The sequence below is a fragment of the Aulonocara sp. 'chitande type north' Nkhata Bay genome, linkage group LG20 (genome assembly GCF_057382095.1).
Source record: "Aulonocara sp. 'chitande type north' Nkhata Bay isolate Kocher_YH1m ecotype deep benthic linkage group LG20, A_spYH_male_GT1.1, whole genome shotgun sequence".
Classification (NCBI taxonomy): Eukaryota; Metazoa; Chordata; class Actinopteri; order Cichliformes; family Cichlidae; genus Aulonocara; species Aulonocara sp. 'chitande type north' Nkhata Bay.
The window spans coordinates 20,524,502-20,547,614 of record NC_141363.1 but is presented as its reverse complement, the minus strand read 5'-3'; the positions used below and the strand labels follow the sequence as shown (position 1 = coordinate 20,547,614).

The 23,113-nt window shown below is 42.8% G+C and overlaps 1 protein-coding gene and 1 long non-coding RNA gene across 5 annotated transcripts in view; one reads left to right on the top strand and one right to left on the bottom strand.

Moving 5' to 3' along the window:
- Window positions 1-642: 642 nt before the first annotated feature.
- The window catches only part of LOC147305505 (IQ motif and SEC7 domain-containing protein 1-like), a 183,376-nt gene continuing 160,905 nt past the window's right edge, over window positions 643-23,113 (bottom strand). For all 4 annotated transcript variants that reach the window (XM_086276537.1, XM_086276538.1, XM_086276539.1 and 1 more), the window contains 5 exons: window positions 21,878-21,977; window positions 14,713-14,874; window positions 13,074-13,301; window positions 9,135-9,184; window positions 643-8,279 (listed from right to left, as the gene is read on the bottom strand). In XM_086276537.1, coding sequence (XP_086132663.1) covers window positions 7,035-8,279; window positions 9,135-9,184; window positions 13,074-13,301; window positions 14,713-14,874; window positions 21,878-21,977 — 1,785 coding nt within the window. In that variant the 3' untranslated portion in view covers window positions 643-7,034. The remainder of the gene's footprint in view (window positions 8,280-9,134; window positions 9,185-13,073; window positions 13,302-14,712; window positions 14,875-21,877; window positions 21,978-23,113) is intronic.
- LOC147305508 (uncharacterized) lies at window positions 9,775-11,155 on the top strand. Its single transcript, XR_015126571.1, has 3 exons — window positions 9,775-9,982; window positions 10,435-10,527; window positions 10,825-11,155. It is a non-coding gene; the product is annotated as an uncharacterized LOC147305508 (long non-coding RNA).

Below are 23,113 nucleotides of genomic sequence, written 5' to 3'. Positions count from 1 at the left end.
ATGTGTGAACTGTAAAACCATGAGAGGAAACCAGTTTTCAAATCCATATGCAGGCAGATGTCGGGGGTAGATCCTTATGTAGATCCACACATTTAGTGTCTTCAATTTCTCTCCATACCTGGGAGACTGTCGCAGGTTGGATCCTCCTGTCACTGGCTTGATAAGAAGAATTACAAGCTATAAATAAGAATTACGCTCAGAAACACTGACAAAGCCACAAACTGAAATGCATCTTTTTCTCTCTGTTCCTATGAAATATTAAAAGTATAATCAACCACCTGGTCTTAAGGAGACAGGAGCTAAAATGCTTCTTTTATGGAGTAAAAAACAGGACACTAAACAACCCACAATGAGGAAATTTCATTCTCATTATTTTCCGATATAGAAGGCTGGCGAGCACTTATGTTATTCTGCACCGTCCCACAGCACCTACGTCACTATTTATGTAGGAATTTCTGTATTTTATTATTTTTACCAGCTTCTGATTGGACTCTTAATGTGATGTGACTTCTTGCGTATATAGGCAGCAACAGATTTACAGTTTTATGATGAAGTTTGATGAAGATTGTGATTTCCACCCGCTGTAATGCTGCGCTGAAACAGCACTTGAATGAGAAATCAGTGAAACAAAGAGGACACGTGTTTCCATCCACATGAACAGATTTTTATATCTTTAGAGCAATAAATAGTTCCACTTCTTCCATTTCTCTGCAATTTCAAAAACAAAGTACAAGTAATATATATTTATATACACAGCTAAAATTTTCCATACGTAATTTTTAAAATAATGTCGTCTCTGTTGACACATATTTGACACTTTACTCGTACAATTTTACAAGGACTATTCCAGTCTCTCTTTGCTCTACATTATAAACAAGAAATATGTCCTCTCCAGAAAGCGGTCCAGCAGCTTGGACACGCCCCCCGTCCAACGCCATTGTATAGATGCACACAACACAGACTGTCTTTACACAGGAACAGAATCATCCAACATTTTTTAACTGTACTTGAAGCAGATCTGATGTGCTTTGAATCTTGAAAAATGTTCCCTGTTTGCCTGCTGCAGTCAGACCAGATCTGTTTCTCCAGGTGTTTAAAAAACATCAGACCTTCCATTCCCGATGTAAACCCAGCCACAGACAAACTGAGCAAAGTGAGTACTCGCAATGTTATTTTCATTTAACGGCTGCTATGTACATTCATGTTATAATACAGTTTCATTCAGTGCAGATACTGTAATAAATACCACATGCAAACCGATAGTGGAGAGCAGACCCGGGCAGGAGAAAAAGACCTAATTTAAGCGTTTAAAGGACCATACCTGCTTTTTTTCTGCATGTTCTTAAACTGGATATACTGTAAATTACTTTCACAAGAGTCCCGACGCGGTTTAAGCAGATTTGTGTCCTCCCAGACTGCAAGTTCATGTCTTCACAGACACTTGAATCCTGCTGCAGATAACTAATCAACCACAGTGAGTTTTGTTCTTATCTCTTGCGTGTAAGAATTGACAGCGACCTGACAAAAACGTTGCACCGACGGCCTCCGATGGCAGCAAAGCAATCCAAGAACTAACAAAAAAAGTGGCCTTGAAACACGAGGAAGCAGATTTTGGCCTAACCCTAACCCACAGACACTTGGCACATGGTGGGCAACGGCTCGCCAGGAAGCCAGGACGTTTATATGTCACCGGTTACTGTTTTGGTCCACAAAGACTAAATCTGGGGTTCTCACAGTTTGGGTGACCAAGTGGCAATTTAGAAAGAATTTAGAAAGCACACAGTTTAAGACAGTGGAGGCAAAATCTAGCAAACACGAGAGAAATCTAATCTGACACGTGCAGGTGAAGTTTGACACAGCAGTCCAGCAGTGTAACTATTATAGGCTGTTTCCAGTCATGCCTGCCATGGGGCGAATAGACAGTAATCAGCCTGTAGTATATATATATATATATTAAATATATATATATATATACTTTTTAAAATTTCTTTTTTTTTTTTACTGTGGACCTGTTGTAAAACAAACCCAAACAAACAACTGAAATTTCTATAGCGGAAAGTGAAAAAACAGGAACTTTACAATCATTTCTCTGTTTCTTTTATGTAATTACAGTGGGAATGGTCTGGCCCCTGGGCCTTACATTTAACACCTCTGACTTAGATCCTTGTTAGATGTTACCAGTGATGGATGATTTATCTGCAGCAAGTGTCAAGTTCAATGCAAGTGAAACTTAAACCGAACAGTGGACGTAGGAAGGTAAGAAATCTCGACATGGTAGCGCCGTAACACAAAGTAAATACGGTTTGAAGTTCATAAACATGCAAACGAGGGGTATGGAGCTTTAAGATGGGATGTTTACTGAGGATGTGCTTGGGCATGCACTGAGACTGAGTGAAATGCTGTGTATTCCCTTACGAGGTAGGTTTGATCCAGTGTTCCTCGAGAACTTTGTTTTGATGTTTCTGTGGTGTTTGCCGCTTTAGTCTGGAGTCGACGTGGTCACTGTAAGGCCTTTAGAAAGAGACAAAGTCTTTCTGCAGGTGATTGTAGATGCATGCTATGGCCCTACGGTCCAAAAATTCTTAGCAGCTCAACATGAAGTGTTAATTTCAATGTTGTTTGATAGCAGAGGTGTTGCTTGTTTCCATTAAAAGAGTGAAGAGAGGCTTTGTGATGATTCAGTGTGCAGGCGTGTGTTTGCTTGAGCATGCTGTGGGTTGAGTCAAAGTAATTATCACAGTCTATAATCAAAATATTAGAAGAACTTGTATGTCAGTTACAGAAAATCATTATTGTTTGTTTTTTTTAAATATATTAAAATTAAAAAGGATTGAATACTTCCATAAGATGCCCAAATCAGAAAAGAAATAAAATCTCACATTATAAGCACATAACAAAATTAAAAATGCTAAAAATACAAAACAGCCCAAGGAGTACAGTATGTTAGTAGAAGCTTGCCACACAACAATATTGATAATAATATCAGTAGCACGCTCTAAAAAGTCAAAGGGGTTCTTCAGATTGAAAACAACAGGGAACCCAAGATGGTTCCCTGAGGAACGCCGTCAAACGATTCCAATATGTGACTGTATTCCCACAAACCTCGCACACTAAGGGCTTTACTGTTCTCACGAAGAAGCCCGAATAGCCCGAAGAACCCAGATGAACTTTGGTTTTTAGAGCACACGTTTTGTTAATTCAAACAATTCTGAACCTCAGTTACAGATTGATGCTGTTGGCCCCACTGAAAATAGAACACACTGTACAGTTAATATCTACAGTTGGTGCATTCACGTCATCACGGGGAGACTAAAAATATGTCGTTAATGTTTGCATTCAGAGGAATTTCCCATCATCCACCAGTTAAACTCTGGCAAATATTTATATGAGGCTGACTAGCAACCAACACTGAAAGTTTCATTTCTAGTCAAAAAATGCAAATGGCTGGTAAAATCGTTCAAGCGGTGGAAGAACTTTCTACCAGCCATCACGGGCCTCCTGCCCTGACATCCGGTGAGACTGATTAAAGGAAGAAAGGAAATACACTTCAATACTGGCATGGTAGATTTGAACTCAAAGTGCAAAAATGTGTAAAAATGAGTTTGTTCAAGAAGATTTCACTCGGTGTGACACGGAAACATGTTCTGCACTTCAGTCCTGTGAGATGTTAGCGAGTCCTTCGAATGAAATTTGGTCCAGGTTTCAGGCTCCTTTGTGTCTTTGTTGGATGAACAAGGCGACGAGCGGCTCAGTCCTTCAGCCAGACTTTTAAAAAATGCAGTAAATGGCTTCGATTTGCTGTTTTGAATGGACACAAATCATTATATTATTGATTTAGACGCTGAACTGTCTTTGTATTCCATGGAGGTCTTTTGTGAACATTATTATTTATACTGTACCATCACTATGTCTGAAGGCACCTTATTCTCTATTTTGCCACACATCAAATGGGATTAAAGTTGATTCACCCTCCGAGTTTTTCACACGCTAACGCAGTTTGGACTGGGTGGGAAATTAACCCTTATTTTCCATTTATCATATTTTCTCAATTGTTTTATATCTTAGTAAAATAATAGAGAGTTTCTAACTACTTCTGAGAACCCAAGTAAGTGCAGAGGTGAATCTGAGATCATCTGGATGAGTAGGTTCTTATTTATTTGAATAAAGCTTGCTCCTTGTTACCAGTGTTTTCTACTCATTACATATGAAAACAGGCGTAGGTGCTGAAGCGCCTTAAATCCAATTTATTTCTGACGGCAGTCAGTCAGAGGGCAACTAGTCTGGTTACAAAACAAAGGCCGGCTGTATCAAGTTTATTGGAAAAACACCCTTTGACCCACTTGTCTGAACCTCAGTAAAGACTAACCTGAGTTGCTATATTTAATTCTATGACTCCGTCACACTGGACTAAAACTGGGACTGCAACCTCCTTATGGGAGGCCACCTGTCTCCAAACAATTGCAGTCCGGTTCAGACTGACTGGTGAAGGCTTGTACAGAGACATGTTAATCAGCCCGAGTCAGCCTGTCCTGATAGGTGTACATATTCTGCATCTCTGGTGGCGGTTGCATTCTGGTTAAGCTCCTACACCCGCGTCATTCTGGAGTTAAATCGTCACTACGTCACTACTTGTGAAGGAATTTCTGAATTTCTGTTTCAAATCAATGAGGTTCGACTGTAAGGATTTCATGTGAACTTCTGTGTCTGTCGATGGCAGCAGATTTGCACTGATCACAAACAGATTGCATGTAAACGCCTCATTCAGTCACAGACTGGCAGCAGATCGATAGCAGACCAACTCGTCATATTGCATTTTTATCGATGTCTCGATGCACCAAAGTTGCGCTGACGATGGCAGCTAGAGACCTGGCCCCCATCTTTGAAACAACCACTTCAAAGGCAACAAGGTCACAAGTGGTGGTGCCACAGTGTCTTTGCCCTAGTGTGACTGAAACATTCTTCCAAGCCTCCTCTTCTGCTAAGTGCCAAAGCTAAAGCAAAGTCTTAACCCTTAAACGTGCCTTTAAAGAGTTGTAACAAAGAGAGCGGGACAAGAGGAAGTTCTGATAGTTTAAAAAATCCAGTCTGATTGTCTAAATCTTGTTTATTACAAATGAAACCTGGCGAGTTTTATTGAATTTCGTTTAACTGTCGTCTTTGGTTTGTTGTGACAAATGACTTCAGTCACTCACTCATGCAGTTAAACACACAATCACACATCATGAGTCTGTTCATAGCTGCCAGCTTTTCAAATCAATAACTTTATGATCACCTGCACGCGATGAGTTTAGGGGATGTCAGTAATTTAAAATAAAAAAAGTACTCTCCTGAAATAATCTAAATAATATCTGTCTGTGCATCTAAAGACCATCACTTGTATTTCTTTTCTTTACGGCTCTGTCTCCTAATCCTGATTTCAAGGATCTTTATCTGAAGATGTTTAACATAATGTAGTGAAGCCTCATCAGTGATCAACGTTCTGCTGTGAAGCAAAACAAAAAGGAACCAACAGAAATGAAACATTTGAAACTTTTGGTACGTTGTGATGAAGCTTGATTATCAGAATTATTAAACGAGTCTTGCGTCAAAATGTTGGTTTCGTAAAGTAAATTCAAGCCTTTAATTTCCCACCCAGTTCTGTTAAGATGATAAGTTAGAGAGAGAGTTACACCTTATTTAACTTAACCTGAACAGTTACATCGCTTCGTTTAGGTACCGCAGCTCTCATCTCCCTGTCCGGCAGCTTTGGGCCCAATCTCCGTCTGTGGCAACGTAGAGGGTCACATACAACATGGAGCATGAAGTACAGCTGAAAGCTGCAGTATTATATTATCTGAGTATATTATAATTTGTGACAAATTCAGGCTTATGCTTTCATATACACTTAATAACAAGGGAGAGCATTCACAGGTTTAGCACAAATGATCAAATAAATCCCCGTTACATGAGGAAATAATTGGGAATTTTTTTAAAGTCCCAATCCAAAACAACAGCGTAGCAGTCCCTGCTGAAACCCTGTAATCCACAGACGCTAAAGGCTTTTAGTTATTTTTGCAAAGGTAAAAAGACACCTGGAGTGTTTGTTATGATGGCTTATTTAAAGGTTTTAGAAAGTTTATTGTCCACCTAGACGGTCAAGTGTTCCGTATTCTTCACTTCTTATGGCCAAATAAATGCTGGATTGGGGCTTTAAATCACAACAACTCCCTCCCCCTGCATATAGAAGTTTAACCACAGTCACACTGACACTTATTAGCTATTGCACAGGTCATGCATGCCTGTCTAAGACACAGAAACTGCACCATATTAACGCTAACCACCTCTGCTTGTCCGTAACGCCTCATGGCTTGTAAATATGTCAACAACCAAAACAAGAGTGCTTTTGTGCGGAAAACAAGGTGGTGTAAGACGACTGTGTTTTTTGGAAAACGCGACCCGGACTCGCTTCGTTCTCCGCTCTCTGTACATTATGTCAGGCGTAATCCTTGGGATATATATTCTCAGGCACTGTTCCCTTCACGTCTGGTCCCTGAACCGTTTTTTTCCACGACAGCACACAAATTCCTACGATGTGGCACGAACACTTCCCCTGTCGATGAAGAACTACAAATATGTCCTCCCAGCTCACCTCTGAAGGGCACTACGGGGGGAAGATGAGGACGTTTTCACCAAGACATCGGGACAATGTGGGTGTTTTTTCTTCATCTTCACGTGACTGAAAACGGCATGATTCACGTTCTGGATGCTTTTCGCTCCGCGAGCAGCTTTTTCTGGGAGGATCTGCTCCCTGTAAGAAGCATCCGTCAATGTGTGTGCGTCTTTCTACCTGCGGGGGAAGTGGATGTGGAAATAACACAGGCTGAGAAGTTTCCTCTTCCCCGCTCTCACCGTTCTCCTCCTCACCAGGCGTCCGCTTTCATACGGCTGCATTTGTCCTCCCCCTCCTCCACCTCTCCTCCTCCCTCTCCTGCTCACTACCACCCCCCGGCGGCTCACTGCAGGGTGACGCGCCACTGTCCTAGACTTCTGCCTCCTCACACGACCGTGCTGATCCGGCTGACGGGCTTGGATTTGGGGCCGCCCCCTTGGCCTCCCCCCACCCCCGGGGGGTGCGGGGAGAGCGGGGCGGTTGACGGGGGAGGCAAGGGTGAATGCGGCGGGGGAGGCGGGATGGACGAAAGCGGTGGGTACTGGGGGGTATATGGTTTCGGAGGCGTCTGGGTGACGAGGCGTGCTGAGGGAGTCTGGGGTGGCGGGGTGGAGAAGATGAAGTGGGTGGAGGGGGAGGCGGACGGGGACGGGCTGAGCGGGGAGTGTGTGTGCACGGCGTGGTTGTGAGAGTGTGTGTGAGCGTGGGGGTGGGGCTGCGAGTGCGAGATGGTCAGCGGGAGCTTGGCCCCTCCACCTGGCCTCCCCGCCGCGGGGTGCGAGTGGAAGAGTCCGTGTGGGGTAATGGGGGTGACAGGGGAGTGCGGGGACAGCGGCGGCGGCGTGGTGAAGCCTGACGCCATGTTGTAGCGCGGGTGCGGAATGATGACATGTTGCATCCTCTGATGCTGCTGGGTATGAGAGGGAGCGCAGCCGGACGGGCCTTGCCGTCGGGGTGCGGAGAACCTGTGCGAGAGGACGTGGTGCTGCGGGACGCTCTGCATGTGGTAGCGGTGATGGTGATGGTAAGGTGGGGGCGGTGTCTGCTGCTGCTGGTGCCCAGTAACACTGACTCCGCCTCCTCCACTGTTGGCGTGGCAATACTGGGCGTGCAACGCTTGGAGCTTGGATTGTGCCCCTGCCGTACCGCCTCCCCCTCCAACTCCTCCCGAGTCCGACTGCCCGAGGTTGGGCGATGGGGAGGGGCATGGGGAAGGGGAGGATGGGTGGGGGATGGGAGGCGCGGGGGCGGGGTAGTGGGGGGGTGATGATATCATCAGGGGACTCGGCGGACCCTGTGGAGGGGGTGAGGTCATCGTCAGGGGACCAGGAACTTTGCCTCTGCGACTGCCGAAGAAATTCCCTAGTCGGCCTCCGCCAGTCGGTCCGCCCCCTGCCGGCATCCCTCCGCCGCCCCCAACCCCTCCCCCGCTCGCGAGTGGGGAGGTGGTGACCCCTCCCTGGTTGTGACAGAGCCCCGGCCCACCCCCCACCCCCGTACCGGGGCTCTGAGTAGGGCGGTGTGGCCGGTAGGCTGCTGGAGATGTAGGAACCATGATAGGGCTGTAGGAAAGACCTCCATCAGGCAGAGGGCGCTGCTGGTGAGGCCGGGGGCTGCTAATAATGGAACCCTGAGAAGAAAAGAAGACGAGTTTAACATACTGGGTCAGCATTTACCTCAGATTCTCACAGACCATCTCATCTTTCTGATGGAAAAAAAAACCTTGACATGAATCATGCAGATTTTAGGACAAACGTGCAGAAGAATCACTGAAGAGGTTAAAAAACAGACGATAGAAATGCACACACTGAGCTCCTGAAGGTAACGTGTCTGTAACCTGCTTTTCTGCCACAGAGGAAAGTAATTATTGATGACTGAAAGATAGATCACGAAGGCCTGCCAATCAAAGTAGCCATGCACCAGATAATTGAAGTGTTAAGACGTAACAAAATCCAAAGGGACGAGCGTCTAAAGAGCCTCAAGTGGCCAATAGAGGAACAGCAGTTTTGCGTCTTCTCTTCAGTCTTGTAATCCCAAGGATGGAAGCTCCCTGAACTCGAAGCTCTGACCATGATATTCTGGCTCACAAAGCTGTCAGTCATCCTTAAATCAGCTGACTAAGGTGGACTGATTCCAACAAGTGATTGAATTATTTAAACATTTTCAAATATGCCTTATAGGAGCAACTTTACACTTACGTTACTTTACATTTTATTCTTCACTTCATGTTTTACTTATTTCACAGAAAAGGCCTCAGTGCTCAAGAGAACTTTAGAGAAAGGCTGACCCGTCCTATTTTGAGGCTAACACGGTGGCTAAACTCTGAAATGAAAAAGGGTCATGAATACAATTGAAGCCACGTTTCAGCGCTCACGTCATACGTGCATAAATATTTTCACAAACACAAGTTATGAATCAGACAAACATGCATCAGCAGGGTGTGTGACAGACAGCATGCTGGGAAGTCGTGTCCCGCCCAACTTACTTCGATGGTACTGTCCAGTGACCCCACACTGTTCCTACGACCCCGCTTCCCTGTCACCCAATCAGAACGAGGCAGGTTAAAACGTGGTTGCACATGCATTCTTCACTCAGTGTAAACACAGTTTTTTCCACTCTTTGATCTGTATGATGTCATGAAAAGGGAATACCCTTATATGGTCATCACCTACACCTTCTTCCTGCTGTTCAAACTTTTTATTAATGAGGCTGACCAACCTGATATTTACATACTTATGCATCAGTGCTAATTAACAGAAGGCTGTATTACTTGTATTGGCTGATTAAATCACAGCAGTAAACCACACAGTTTCCACAGTAACTTTTTGCATTTTCATGCTGTAGTTCCTACAGTTATCCATCAGGGGGAGACAGAGCACCACAGCATCACATCAAACTTCCATCTTACAGGCATTTTACCATTTTAGATTTCATCAGTTGCATAAGAGCACAGGTTTGCTCTGACTCGATACATCATACTAAAAACCTGGAGCTGCAGAACTTCTGTCGCAGAACAGGCAGAGCGAAAACCACACAGACACACTCAAAAAAATGAATGAGGTGGATTGTTCAGTGTATATTAATGAGGTCTTACTACATTAGTTTTAGTTTGTATATGTGTACATATAGTATGTATATTTACAGTACAGTATGTTGTGTTTGTTGACATATTTTCAGGTGGAAGCAGAATATGTGAGGATTACTACTGCTGCACATGTTCCAAGGCTTTTTACACAACTTGACCAATACACTGACCAGCTCATAAAAGTCTTCAAGAAAAAAGGAGGCGTTGCAGGGAAGAAAATTAGACAAACTTTGGCCCCAGCCACACAGGTGCATTATTCTGTTGGTAGCAAAATATTATGGCTAATAAGATCATTTTCAAATTTAAACAGCTAGTGTATGGTAGCTGCACAGTGCACTTACATTTATATTAAGCAAGACAAAGTTTGGTACTCAAAACGTTGGAAAATTTAAATTACCTAAACATATGTAAAATCTGATCCCTTGATTTAGGTTAAACCAGAAGTGAATGTTTTTATGTTATGTTTTGAATGCAAAAAAGATGATGTATTAGTTTGTCTTTGCCTCCATTATGGACATATATAATGTGGTGGAAACCCTGCCCAACAGGTTAACTATTCATGTCCATGTGATGATTAGTTGGTCTTGTGTACATGTCTATCTGTGCAGTGGATATGTCATTCATTTTGCGTATAATGTGAGTTTCTGTCATCCTAAAGTATATCTGTTTTCTCTTCCTGTATCTCTGCCACTCTCTACAGAAGGAAACTATTGAAAAGGGGAGGGAGTGTGTCCTCAGGGCACTACCTTTTTACCTGAATGAAGACCCAAGCATCCTCTTCAAAGAATAATTGGTTGGTAATTTTAGTTTAGTTTTTTATCTGTATTAAACCAAATTTTGAATAACTAATGTTGTTGCATGTTGTAATGTTGTTGTTGTTGTAATTTGCATGGAACCTGTTTAAATGTTTTGGGAAATCTTCTTGTATACCCAAACTATTTATATTTATCGTTGAATCTGTAGTCTGAAATAGTGGCGCACTGGGGTGCATGTTCCTAATATTGTGTTTACGTCATTAAAGGGTAGCTTTGGCCCTTTTTCTTTCTTTTTTTAAAACTGGACGCCATTTTTCTATGTTTTTGTGTCTAAGCTACAGCTGTTCAGAGGGAGCTGGAACAAATTACCCTTGCTATCTTTACCATCGAAAGAGCTGATGCCAGCACTCCTCCAGCCGATGTGGGTATAACCATCTAGTGTGTCCTGCATGACCTGGAAGACCTGGCCTCTGCATGTGCACTCTTAATGGGTGGGATATATGCACTGAATCTCAGTTAACCTCAAGACTGAAAGCTTTCTTTGAAGTACTTCAGAAGCTCTTCCTTCATCTGTATGTCAGCAGACTCTTGACCAAGGTACAGATGCTCAAGAATACACTGAATGAATAAGCCAACCTTTAATTTGGATGATGAATGTTCTGTCAGATGGACAGAAGTTTTTCAGAGGCTGAATGGGAATAAAATGGTAATTTGTAAATGACAGATAACGGGAAAATTACATTTAAGAGAAATTTAGAACATTTTGAAAAGTTTGTAAACTACTACAATTTGAGAGATTTTACTGTTGTGGGGGGCTAGTAAGAGACAATCAAAAGTATTGAGATTTAAAGGATTTAATTGAGAGATGATACTGCACCAGAAATGTTGAAGGGTGGTGTGTATATTAGCGTTCAAGGCATATTGTTATGAGGTGGAAATATGTTCATATTCAGTTTGTGTTACATTGTGTGCATTGTAAAGGTAATTGCAATACATACTAAAAATAAGGGTAAGTTAGGAGGTTGATCTGATATCCTCGTGTTGGTGTTGTTCCCAGATCATCATACTAAATGTTGTTCCAGGATCAACATTGCAAGTGACCAATCAGAATGTTGTGACGTCATACTTTTGCGACTTCGGGAAAAACCGGCGTAAAACAAAAAACTGTACTTAAGCTGCGTGAAACCGCCTCTGTCCGCCGATCAACTGACCCTGACCCTGACCGTAACCCTTTAATAAACAGTAAGCAGAATTGATATTGTCCTTGCAACATTGGAATTTCATAAATGCACGAATGGCTTGGCGCGCAAAAGAATAACGTCACAACAATGTGATTGGTCACTTGCAATGTTGAACCTGGAACAACATTTTCATGATGGTCTGGGAACAACACCAACACGAGGATATCAGATCATCCAAGTTGGGAATGCAGGATGAATGTATATTTTGTGGACTTTTAAAGACGAACAATTGTTTCCATGTTAAAATGTTTCCATCTGAAGTTTTTTGCCCAAACACTGGTAAAATAAATGTTGACAGTGGCGAGTGTTAAATGGTTACTGCTGTGCTGTTGCAAAAAAACTGAACGCTGACAAGCTGTTTTATTGTTAGACCATAATGTTGGCAAGTTTTGTTAAAGTTTTATTTGGGATGTTGATGTAATTTTCTTTGATTGCTAATATCAGTGGACTATTTATTATTATTATTATTATTATCATTATTATTATTATTATTATTATTATTATTGTTGTTGTTGTTACATTTTTTTTTTTTTAAATTGTGGCTGTTGAGGTGGACACTTCACTTTGCATTGTTAAAGGAAAGCACTTCATTGGCATTGTGTTACTGGACTGACCCTAAGCAATCATTGCAAATAGCAACTTTGCTATCCATTTTAGACACTAAAAGAAAAAAACACTCACAGACCTTACTAGCATCACATGTGCATAACTCAAGTGTCATCTTATCAATGTGTTATGTGATCTTCAATGCGTTTTTTTTTCTTCTTCTATTTCTGGTAGATACAGACATTTAATTTAAAGTCTTGATGTTGCATCTGTCTACATACTGTTAATTACTAACCCTAATGAGCTGTTGTGTTTTATTTTGGACTGGGTTTACACAAATGCTCACTGAATGTGTTGGCAATAAAAGAAATTTTAAAAAATAAGTTGGATGTACTTAATTCATTTGTGTGGAACCTGTTGACAAAATAGATTTATGTAAAACTAATTAATAAAGCACAAGGTGGCTGAAAATATAATATTTGAATTAATCTAACTTAAATTTAACATTTTACTGCCACAAATAAGAAATGTGTTGAAGTAACTAAACTATCTAACCTGAAAATATATCATCTATGTTCATACAACATAACTTGATTTAGTTAGTCTTAAATATGTCTTGTTAAATCTTAAGTAGTTTTTTTTAAATTAGATGAACTAAAGATTTTTGCTTTAAACTAACATAATTCAATTTCGTGGAACCTGTTGACAAAATTTTAATTAAAGTCAACGTTTCATTTTTTTGAGTGCATCTGTAACATGTGAACAAGGTGAGCCTCGCATCGTACACCTGTCCTCACCTGTCTCTGAGAGGTCTCTGAGCGACGAGCTGAGTGCCGTGCGCTTGAGTCCGTCCACTGTTGCGTACGTGTCGTCGAGGCTCGGCCTTCCCAGGGTACCGTTCACCACCTCACTCTTTAAGGTTCCTCCACCGCTGTTTGCCCCGCCTCCTTGAGTGCCCATGCCTCCCGGTCCTCCCCCTGTCAACACGCCAGGACGCATGACGCCTTTCTGCTTCTCGAGCTCAGCTGAAAGGAAAAAAGAAAATCAGGAAAGCTGTCATTAACGACAACTCGCTGGATCGCTGTTCACTGCAGATTTGGAATCTACTGCTGGTGAAGTCAGGCGTGGAAGCTTGAAAGGCAACACATGCAGGCTAAACAATGCATTTATAACACTGAAATATTTGAATTTGCACATAAATAACTGAATTATAAGGCTGGAGCCACAGTGTCAGCAGTAAATTTCACCCATCTATTTTCTGCCCCTTATCTTGGGGTGTGGGCAGGCCTAAGCAGAGATGCTCTCCCTGTCAGACACCAGAGTGCTCTCAGCTGGACATGCCTGACACCCCTCACCTAGGATGCGTGGAGGAGGAATTCGATGTGTAGAAGGAGCAGCTCTTTCCTAAATAGCCGAGCTCCTCACACTGCCTCTAATTAAGAACCCAGAAGTACGCCACTCATATTCTTCTGCTCACTAGCCGCAGCTTGAGTCCACAGACGAAGGTCTGAATGTAGATCGATCGGTAAACCGATAGCTCAGCTACCTCTTCACCACAACAGGCAGGTACAGCATCGCTGCAGACACCACACCAATCAATTTGTCAATTTCCTGCTCCCTTCCTCTCTCAGTAGTGAACAAGATTGAGATACTTGAGCTCTTCCTCATCCTGGGGGAGCAACTCATTCCTTGGTTGCTGAAACCAGCAGCAAAAGAACTTCAGAAACCCCAAGGACGGTCCACGCTGATACTGGGAGGTGTTGTACTCGCAGACATATGGATGCTAAAATGCTAAGATGAGTTGACAGATATAATTGTTTGGCTGTTAATATATGTGAGCAGCCTGCCAAAGTGAAGTCTGTGTGTGGGAAGTTCTTCATGTACCGTGACTGCTGGCAACCGGCCTGAACTCTAATGGTATAACAATTGATGTATTATTAGCTGCAGTGAGCACAAATCCAGAAGAGAAAAGAAATGAGAAAACAGATTCTGAAAATAGTCTTCCTCCAACGGCACACCCTGTCCTAAGCCCCGCCCACAGTGCATACTCCAAATCAGCTCATGTGAAACCCCGCTCTCCAGACTCAAAGCTCTACTGGAACTCCTCCGCTGTGTATGAAAACACCTGTGATTGGCCAAGGTTTGTCTAAAGCCTGTGAGCAGAGCCCAGATGAGGTGCAGAAAAATGGTTATTTAAAAAAAAAATAAAAAAAATTGTCCAATGAAGCGACTTTAATTAAATAGTTATTTGTACCTGTGCAGCAGACACGCTCAGAGTAAAGTATCTGGTTCTGTCCCTGTAACGATCACCGCTAACAGCTACAACCACGTCCACCACAACCTTTGTGTCCACTGCTGGTTTCAGTACTGCTTTGTGTAATTATCCTTCATTTAAGGTCCCACTGAGCCTCCCACTGCTGTGACAGGAACACTTACACTCCACCCTGTACTTCTCCATTTCCTGGACCTCTGCGATGCTCTCTCGGAGGTCAGAGGTGAAGCGTGCCCGGTCCTGCTGGCTCGGAGCGTTGAAGACGATCAGAACCTTCCTCTCTCCTCCGGGGTTCGCGGACGTCAGCCGGATACCGTGAGGATAATCTGAGTGAAACACAACACAAAGACATTCAACCTCATTAGTCCTCTGATCTCTGGAGGGTTGGGGGTTAGAAAGATGATTGTTGATTAACTTGAACTATAATAGTTTCCTAAAAAGTAAAAGGACCCCCAAATTTTGCAAACACCAGCCACTAGATGATTGTTAGCATTTGGCGCACCTGTCAGCAACATCCGGTTAGATTTGCGTCATGCTAGTGTAGCTCAAATGGTCTCAAAGTATTTAAAGAGGACATTTTGCCACGCCCTCTGTTTTCGCTCTCCTCCTTTATGTTTGATTACATGATTGGTGGTGCGTACCCTGGAGCTGGGACGGAGTGCCACCAGCTGCAGCTGTTTCAGCCCAGCTCACCAGCACAATGTCATCTCTGCATCAGCAGTCAGTCCTGGTTCGGCCGTCTGTTGTTATCTCTGCTCCTGAGAATTCTGTTTAATCGCTCATGTTTCCCTTTGTCTGCACTTCTTTTGGTTCACCCACCTCCAGTTTCCAGACCTGCTTTGTCCTTTCGATGCTCTTCCCTGCTTCATTCTAACCCGAGCCCCAGCTTTGGTCTCAGTCTCAGGCTCTCACTTACAAATCCAAGCCTAACTCCCAGTTTTCCACCCTCCATTTCTAGCTCCTTGGTATTTTCTCTGCTAAGCTAACACCAGCCCAGCTCCTCACAGGCTCTTTGTCAGCTTCCTTGCCGTGTCTAATAAACTGTCAGTAACCTGTTTGGGGTTCAGACTGCCTCTTTGTCACGTTTTTTTGTGATATTTTTTTTCTGGTGTTGATAAATGGTCAAAATATGTAAAAGAGAGAGTGATTCAAATGAAAAAGAAAATACCTGCAACTCAAATCTGAAGTGATGATCGTGGAGGCAAGAAAGACGCTGCTGCACGCCCGCGTGCTTCAGGGGGAGCAGAGTGTCTTTTCTTGTTTTTTTGGATGTGGATATTTTTTGGAGACACAGTGGAGAGGCAGGTTACATGGCCTGCTGTGAACAGAACTCAGTGGCTGCAGTATAACATAAATAAGGTTTCCCTGCAGAGCTGAGAATAGGAATATAACTCTGATGAAGAGCACAGTAACGCTCCCTGAAAGAGGAGTTCATAGTGGGAGTCTAATCTAAGGGACATCCAGAAGGATGGATCCATTCAATTTTTTTAAAGGGCTCGTTTTGCACTGATTTCCTTCCCTCAAATCCTTCCTCACATCTCCAAGCTCTGCAAATCAAACAGATGTAATGTACGCCTCAACGTGTATGGATGGAAAGCCGGAGGCAGACATGCATTAAAAGGAGGAGCTGGGGTGGAGGTGGGTTCCAAAGTGGCTTGCAGATGTGCAGCAACTGTATGCATTAAAGCGCGTTTTATGTTGTATTGTTTTATCTGCTTGGATTGACAGTTGTACAGACCCTTTGTTCAGTAATGAAACTGAAGTAATTTAACAGCCTGTACTTTGAAAATAATGAATTGGTATTTGGAGCAATCTGTGTTATTTCAATTTCATCAGAAAACAGTGTGCTGATCTCTGAGCCTCACCCCTCCTCACGGGCGGCATTAATCTGATTGAGAAAATAAGATTTGTGTACATGCACACACAAACCTTCCTACCTGCCTCCCACGCGACGTGCGCACACACAAACACACGCACCCACGCGGCTGATGCATGACTGTGCTGATGAATCACATGGGACAATCTGTCCTGGTCTCAGTCATCAGCGCCCAAGACCCATTTAGCTCCAACTGGAGAACCAGAACTGTCAGCAACAAAAAGCACCAAGTGAACGAGCTCTGAGGCGACACTGGAACAACCGACATATACGTGACACAATGTAATGTGATGCAATCCAGTCAAATACAGCGTAAGGAACAGAAGACAGCTCAAAATATTATCATCTCTGTCTCACGAAACCTACAGCCAACAGTCTTCTTTCTTTTTCAGAAGGCTGCCAAAGTTTAGTTTTAGCCATGATGATGCTGAGAAATAAAAATATGAAATCTTTATATCATGTGTTTATTGAGACTAGGATGTCATGGCTGTGAATCAGTTACCTTAATGTTCATCACAGCAGCTCATGAGACTGTCCAGTCCTGCTTTATGGCTGGAAATATGATGTGAGAGCAAACCAAGAATCATCAGCTTTCTTACAGCTTTGGTTTGATTACTCCCCCTGGATATTCTTCTTGTCTAGTACGGCTTTAAACTGATAGCTTGTTGTTGTTAAAGAACCTTTCACTCTGAAACCTAAACTGAATTAAAACGAAATAAAAACAGAAGCTAAAGAAAATGAAAACCCTGGAACTCTATTCTTCACATCTCTGGTATGGAACAGTTGGTTAAGTTAAGGAAAAGATTCAAATAGACTCTAACATAATGCTGACCACAGGTTTGAAAGCAAATGTCTCACATGATCACAAATATTTGTCTGTGTAAAGAGCTCCTTTAACTCTGTGAACCATACAAATGGCTGTTTGTGCCATGATTAGTAGCACTGCCGGACACATCACAGTGGTCTGCCACAAGAAACACACTGCAAAGACCCACACCACTGCCAGGTGAGAGCAGAAGAGATGAGAAAGCCGAGCATTGAGAATGCGGCTAAACCTGTGACTCTGCAGAGGTTGTTTCAGAGTTAATGTGAGTGTGTGGAGCAGGCTTCATCCATGTGTGCCGGCACAGTCTCAGAGATAATCTTATGGCTCCCTACAGGTATGTAATGTCCCTGTTAGGTAAGCCACGAGTTTGTGGGCGGCTCTGCTACATAATAAACAACCTCTTTCTGAATTTGGGAGCTGAACTCTCTCTCTGAGCGAGGCTTCCTGTTAACAGGTGCTCAGGCAGATCTGAAACGCCAACAGCTCCAATCTGCTGCATGCAACTGAGAGCCAATTCATCTCTGAAGAAGTAGAGTCTTGGAAAACATGCACACTTGTGTCAGGAATGACAGGAGATTGCATAATCGTGAGCTGTGCAGAGGCGCAGTCTGATTTTACCCAAGCAACACAGGAGGATTTCTATTATATCAGGAATGCTCCCGAGAGCGAATGAAGCTCTGTGGAGCTGTGGGATACACAATGGCATTTTGGGGGGGGTAATCTTTTTTTTCTTCTGATGACGTCATGGCAACAGCCACGGTAAAGCCTCCATGATGTGAGGCATACAGCCTCCTCAGAGCATCACCTTCAACCACCACCAGCAGCTGCTTCTTATACACAAATGTTTCTGCTGTGGTTTCACAGACACTCCCACTGTCTCGTTAGATTTTTTATTTTTAACAAGGTACAACAGCCGTCTCCTTTTGTAAATCCTTAATGGACCAATCGGTATGCATTAGCATGAGTTATCTTCTAATGCTGCTGAGGAAGGACTGCTCAGTGACATTTGACAGACTGGATAGTTAAAGCTTACATGTTATGGACCTCATTTATTTTAGCGTCTTTGAGCAAATGTGATGCTGGGGTATGAAATTAAAGTACACTAATATTTTGTTTATTTAGATGTTGCATGAAATTGCTAGGCAGGTTAACTATACCGGTTGGTGGTACTGTGGTAATGTTTAGTAATGCACTCTGTGGGACTGGTGCAGAGCAGCTGTGGTGTTCATGGTCAGTGACATGAACACCACAGCTGACAGCACAAAGTTCAATTAAATTTAAGATGTTGATGCTTACCCTAATCAAAACAAATAGACGCCTCAAGGTGCTTCATATTGTATGTAAAGACCCAACATTAGCACAGAGAAAACCCCAGCAATCAGATGAGCAAGCACTTGATGACAACAGAAAGGAAAAACTCCCTTTTGACAGGAAGAAACCTTTGGCAGCCATCTGTGACAGTTGGGGGTGATGGAGGAAAAGGGGACAAAACAGAGTGGAATAAAAGCCACGAGAGTCTGTGTAATATCTGTTTGGATGTTGCTGAAATCAGTTGGTTAGATGCCCTTTGAAGAGTACTTTACTCTTTTCCTTTTGTACTCTGATTACAGTTCAGCATCTGTACTTTTTCTCATGTAGTTCAGTAAAAAAGTTGAATCAGTACTTCAACCTTCATCAGAATATTTGTCAGGACAAGTACCTGCACTTTTATATGAGTGTTTATTTTGGCCACCTCTGTCAAACAGGGTTAATGTCGTAAAGTGGCACATTTTAATCCAAACAATCTTTTCTTGACCAAATCGAGTGTTTTTTACTGTCTAATCATAACTACTGACTGAAAGCAGAAATAAGAGACTGACCACAGTGGTTTAGCTGTTATGGCTGTGATTTATGTTACAGTGTTCTCTGTAAAACAGGACTACTGTCCCTCAGACCAATACTGTAGCAGCCTGTACGACAGAGAGAGTCACCAAAGGATGCTCGGTGTGCAGCTGGACACCTCTGGGGCTGAATACATCCAAACACTGTAAAATGTCCAACCTTATACAAAGAAAGAAAGAAAGACATTTAAAGCCTGACACAAAAAGCTGTGAGGTGGGTTACTTTTTATAACTCGGATATCTGGTTACTGGAGTTATGGGTGCAGCAGCTTACACTGACAGACTTCCTCACTGTCATGAACCTTTCCGTCCATCTTCGTGCAGTTGGTCTCCTCTGGAAAATAGTTTAATGTAGTTTTCTTACAAATAATACGGCTTACAGTGTCACCTATTAGCTCGTTTACTGTTTGCACACTTTTAATTCGAAGATGAAAACTGCCGGCTCCAACAATAAATAAATAAATAAACAACACGGCAGGTAGCAAAATGCTAGCACTGGGGATTCAAAATGTTCAAAAAGTGTGAGACACATGGTTGATTCCATAATCTGAGGACATCAGGAAACCCCAGTGCACGCGCGTGAGACACGGTGTGGATTTGTGCCCTTTTAACTGCACCCAGCAGTGGTGGTGGTGTAGGCACTTCTAGGTGCTTCTACATCACTTAGCTGTTAAGATCCATTTAATGGCTTCAAATGAGACTTTAGTTTTGTGTCAGCTGAGATTTTGTGGGAGGTTCTGCATCGTTTCACGTACATATTTATACATACAGGCTCTTTGAGAGAAAGGGGTGGGTATGTAATTTCAGAGCCGAACTCTCTCTCTGAGTGAGAGATCCTGTTAACAGGCGCTCAGGCAGATTTGAAACACCTCCAACTCCAATCTGCTGCGTGGAGCTGAGAGCCAATTCATCTCTGCTGAAGAAGCAGAGGCTTGGAAACCACACACGCCCACACACACAAACAAACATAACTCTATAGGACTGTGTTAACGTTGTTATTGAAAAATGTTTTGAGAAACGTTGTCAAGCAGCCTCGTTTTCAGGTTGACAGACGTATATTTAGGAAATCCTGTGATGTGCTTCCACCGTTCCTTTCAAACACGGCTTGTGTTGTTGGTGCTGTGCTGACTGACGGTGTCTGTCTTTTAAAGAAACGGCTGGCAGATCATTGTAATTGGAAAAGGAAGTAAAATAATCTTTTGCCAAGTGATTATTAACAGATTGTTGAGAATATTTCCAACTAGGACAGAACCTCCAATTTTTGTTTTTTATATGAAATCCAAGAGAAAGTGTCCTGCTCGTACCAAACGAAGGCACGTGACGTGAAAAACACAGCCTGTCGTGTAAATGTTGGTCAAGCTTTTACAAAGGAGCTGCAGTTTTAATTATTAACCCACTGAATGCATAAGAAATAAGAACATGTTCTTTTGTGTTTTGACTGCCATATCTAAGCCATTATTAACTTTCAGGTAAGTTAATGTATTTAATGTTTCCCCTTTTTCGACTCGCTGACATGTATAATATGTATTACCCACCTGACGGCTGTGTCTGGATGTTTTATGGCACCAAACTGCAAAAACTCACCTTCACAAGTCCAAAGGATGAGAGAGATGTAACCTAAAGACGGCATTTGTGGCTGGTTGGTTCAACACTTGTGAAATGCCCCAACAGACACCAGATGTATTGTGATAATGTTAAAGACGGATCCTGATGAATTCCCGTGACTCCGACATTTGGGACGGTTTTTATTTGAAGCATCGCAGACATGCTGAGTGACACAGGCACCTCGCAGGGTGACGTCTCGTCTCCTTAAACCCTCCTTGTGGATATGCTGTTACCAGATCGCTACACGTAGCTACGCTGCAGCTTTCCGTCCCCTCAGACTGTACACACAGCAGCTGTACAGCCCTTGAGTACTAACTCTGCATCTGTTAAACCTCTGTGAACCTCCTTTACATTCTGCCATGAGTACAGCGATAACACAATGACAACCTGCAGCCGTGTAGCCTCGTCCGTTAGCATGGACGGAGAGTCTGACATTATGATCAAAGAAATCAAGAAAGCTTCATTTTGAACTCAGCTGGTATTTTACTGTAGCTGATACCTCCAATATAAGGAAATGGAGGCACATTAGTTTAGACTTTCCACATTTTTTAACGTTTTCAGTTCCCATATTCATAACTTTTATTTTTATTTCTTAAAACATGAAGTTAACTAGGAGGTATTTGCTTACTGAAGCAACTAACACTTTCTCCATTTCCCCTGCAATCAGCGATACCAAATTACGTAGGACGTTCTTGGAAAGAGACCTGCAATTATGTGAAAAGCTGCCACAAAATTAGCAGGAAGTTGCAGGACTTGTAAATTAAACCGTTGTAATTCTACAGAGATTCAGCATGTTCAGATTCAGAGTTTCTCATAAAGAACAAAGTATTTGAGTAGCTCGACAACAGCAGCATCTTTTTCAGTGGGATGTCAAAAATATGCTTGGAAATATCCTTAAATCGAGCAAAGCCCTGAGAAGTGAGCTGGCAAATCCATACAGACAACACGTGTGCAGCAATCAGGGTATTCATATATTTACAGCACCATGTGTTTCATGCATGTGTGACTGTTTTCAGTGCGCCTGCTGACTGCTGGGTAAAAATAGAGTCAAGCAAGTACAAAAAAGAAAAGGAGACATAGAGACCAAAACGAGAGAGGCGGAGGAAGATGGATGAGAGGAGGCAGCAGAGAGCAGTACTTACAGGTGTTTTGGAAAGTGTGGACCTGCATGTCGACCAGAGGAAACGATTGTCTGAAGCTGTACGTCACAGAAGTCTTCTTCTTTTGGAAGATCTTTGTCACCTGAGGAGGAGGAATTAAAATAAGGGAAAAGAAGGTAAAGAAGTCCTGCGTGAAAATACACACAAACACCAAAACACCGACAGGTACTGTGTCGAAAACAAGCAGATGTGCATCTGTAAAAAAGTTTAAAAAAGAAACAAGTGAAAAGAGAATATAATTAAAATCTCTCCGTGGGAAGCTCCTGGTGACTGCAGACACAAAACACTGTCTTCCCTCAGAGAGTTCAAACCATAACCAGCGAGTGAAGACTAAACGAATCAGCGAGTGGAGAAAAACGAAGGTCAAAGGTCGAAATCTAAACCAAGCTCTCCCAGCTGATAAACCTGGGGCCTGTCTCAATGTGCGTACTTGTGTTCTCGTGTACTCGTGATACGGCATCAGTCGGAGACCAAGTACTGTTCCAATTCGAAGTACGCATCAAGCCGAGAACGCGAAAAAGTCCCGGATGTGTTCTCCGCCCGTTTTATCGAGCATGCATCGGTGGTGACTTGTGTGGACTTAGTACAGCTAAATATCCCAGAATGCATTTCGTCCAAAACTCAAATGGCGGACGAGCGGGGCTAAAAACGTTTAAATATTACTCTTTCTGGGTCACAAAATAAACTTTTAAGTTATTTTCAAGCGTGTAAACTTCAAATATCTGCTCGATTTATCAAGATATCATATATTTCCAAACGCACTCCGATGTTTTCGGAGACATCCGTGACCCGCCAGCTCCATAGCAGACAGCGAGGTCGAGGATCACTAGAGCCGGCGAGAACAGCGGACTCCCGGCACATTGTTTCCAACCCCCCCCCCCCCGCGGTCTTTTCGCTACTCAGGTTAAACAAACCCCAGCAGCTGTCTATTGTATTGAGTGTCCACTACAATAAAAATAAAAGCGTTCTAACATCTCACCTGCTTGTTTTTATTAAGACATACATGTACACTATTTTTATTAATAGAGATTTCACTGCTGAGGTTAAACATGATATATAAGTCACGATTAAATCGGGCTGTGATTAAAGTTCAGCTTCATAACATATTACTCACAGTTAAATTAAGAGGGGACGGCAGTAAAAACTCCGGACCTGTGACATCATCAAGTACGCTGGTCTTCCAATTGTCCGCGCTCGCGTTCTCGGCAAGTCCGGACT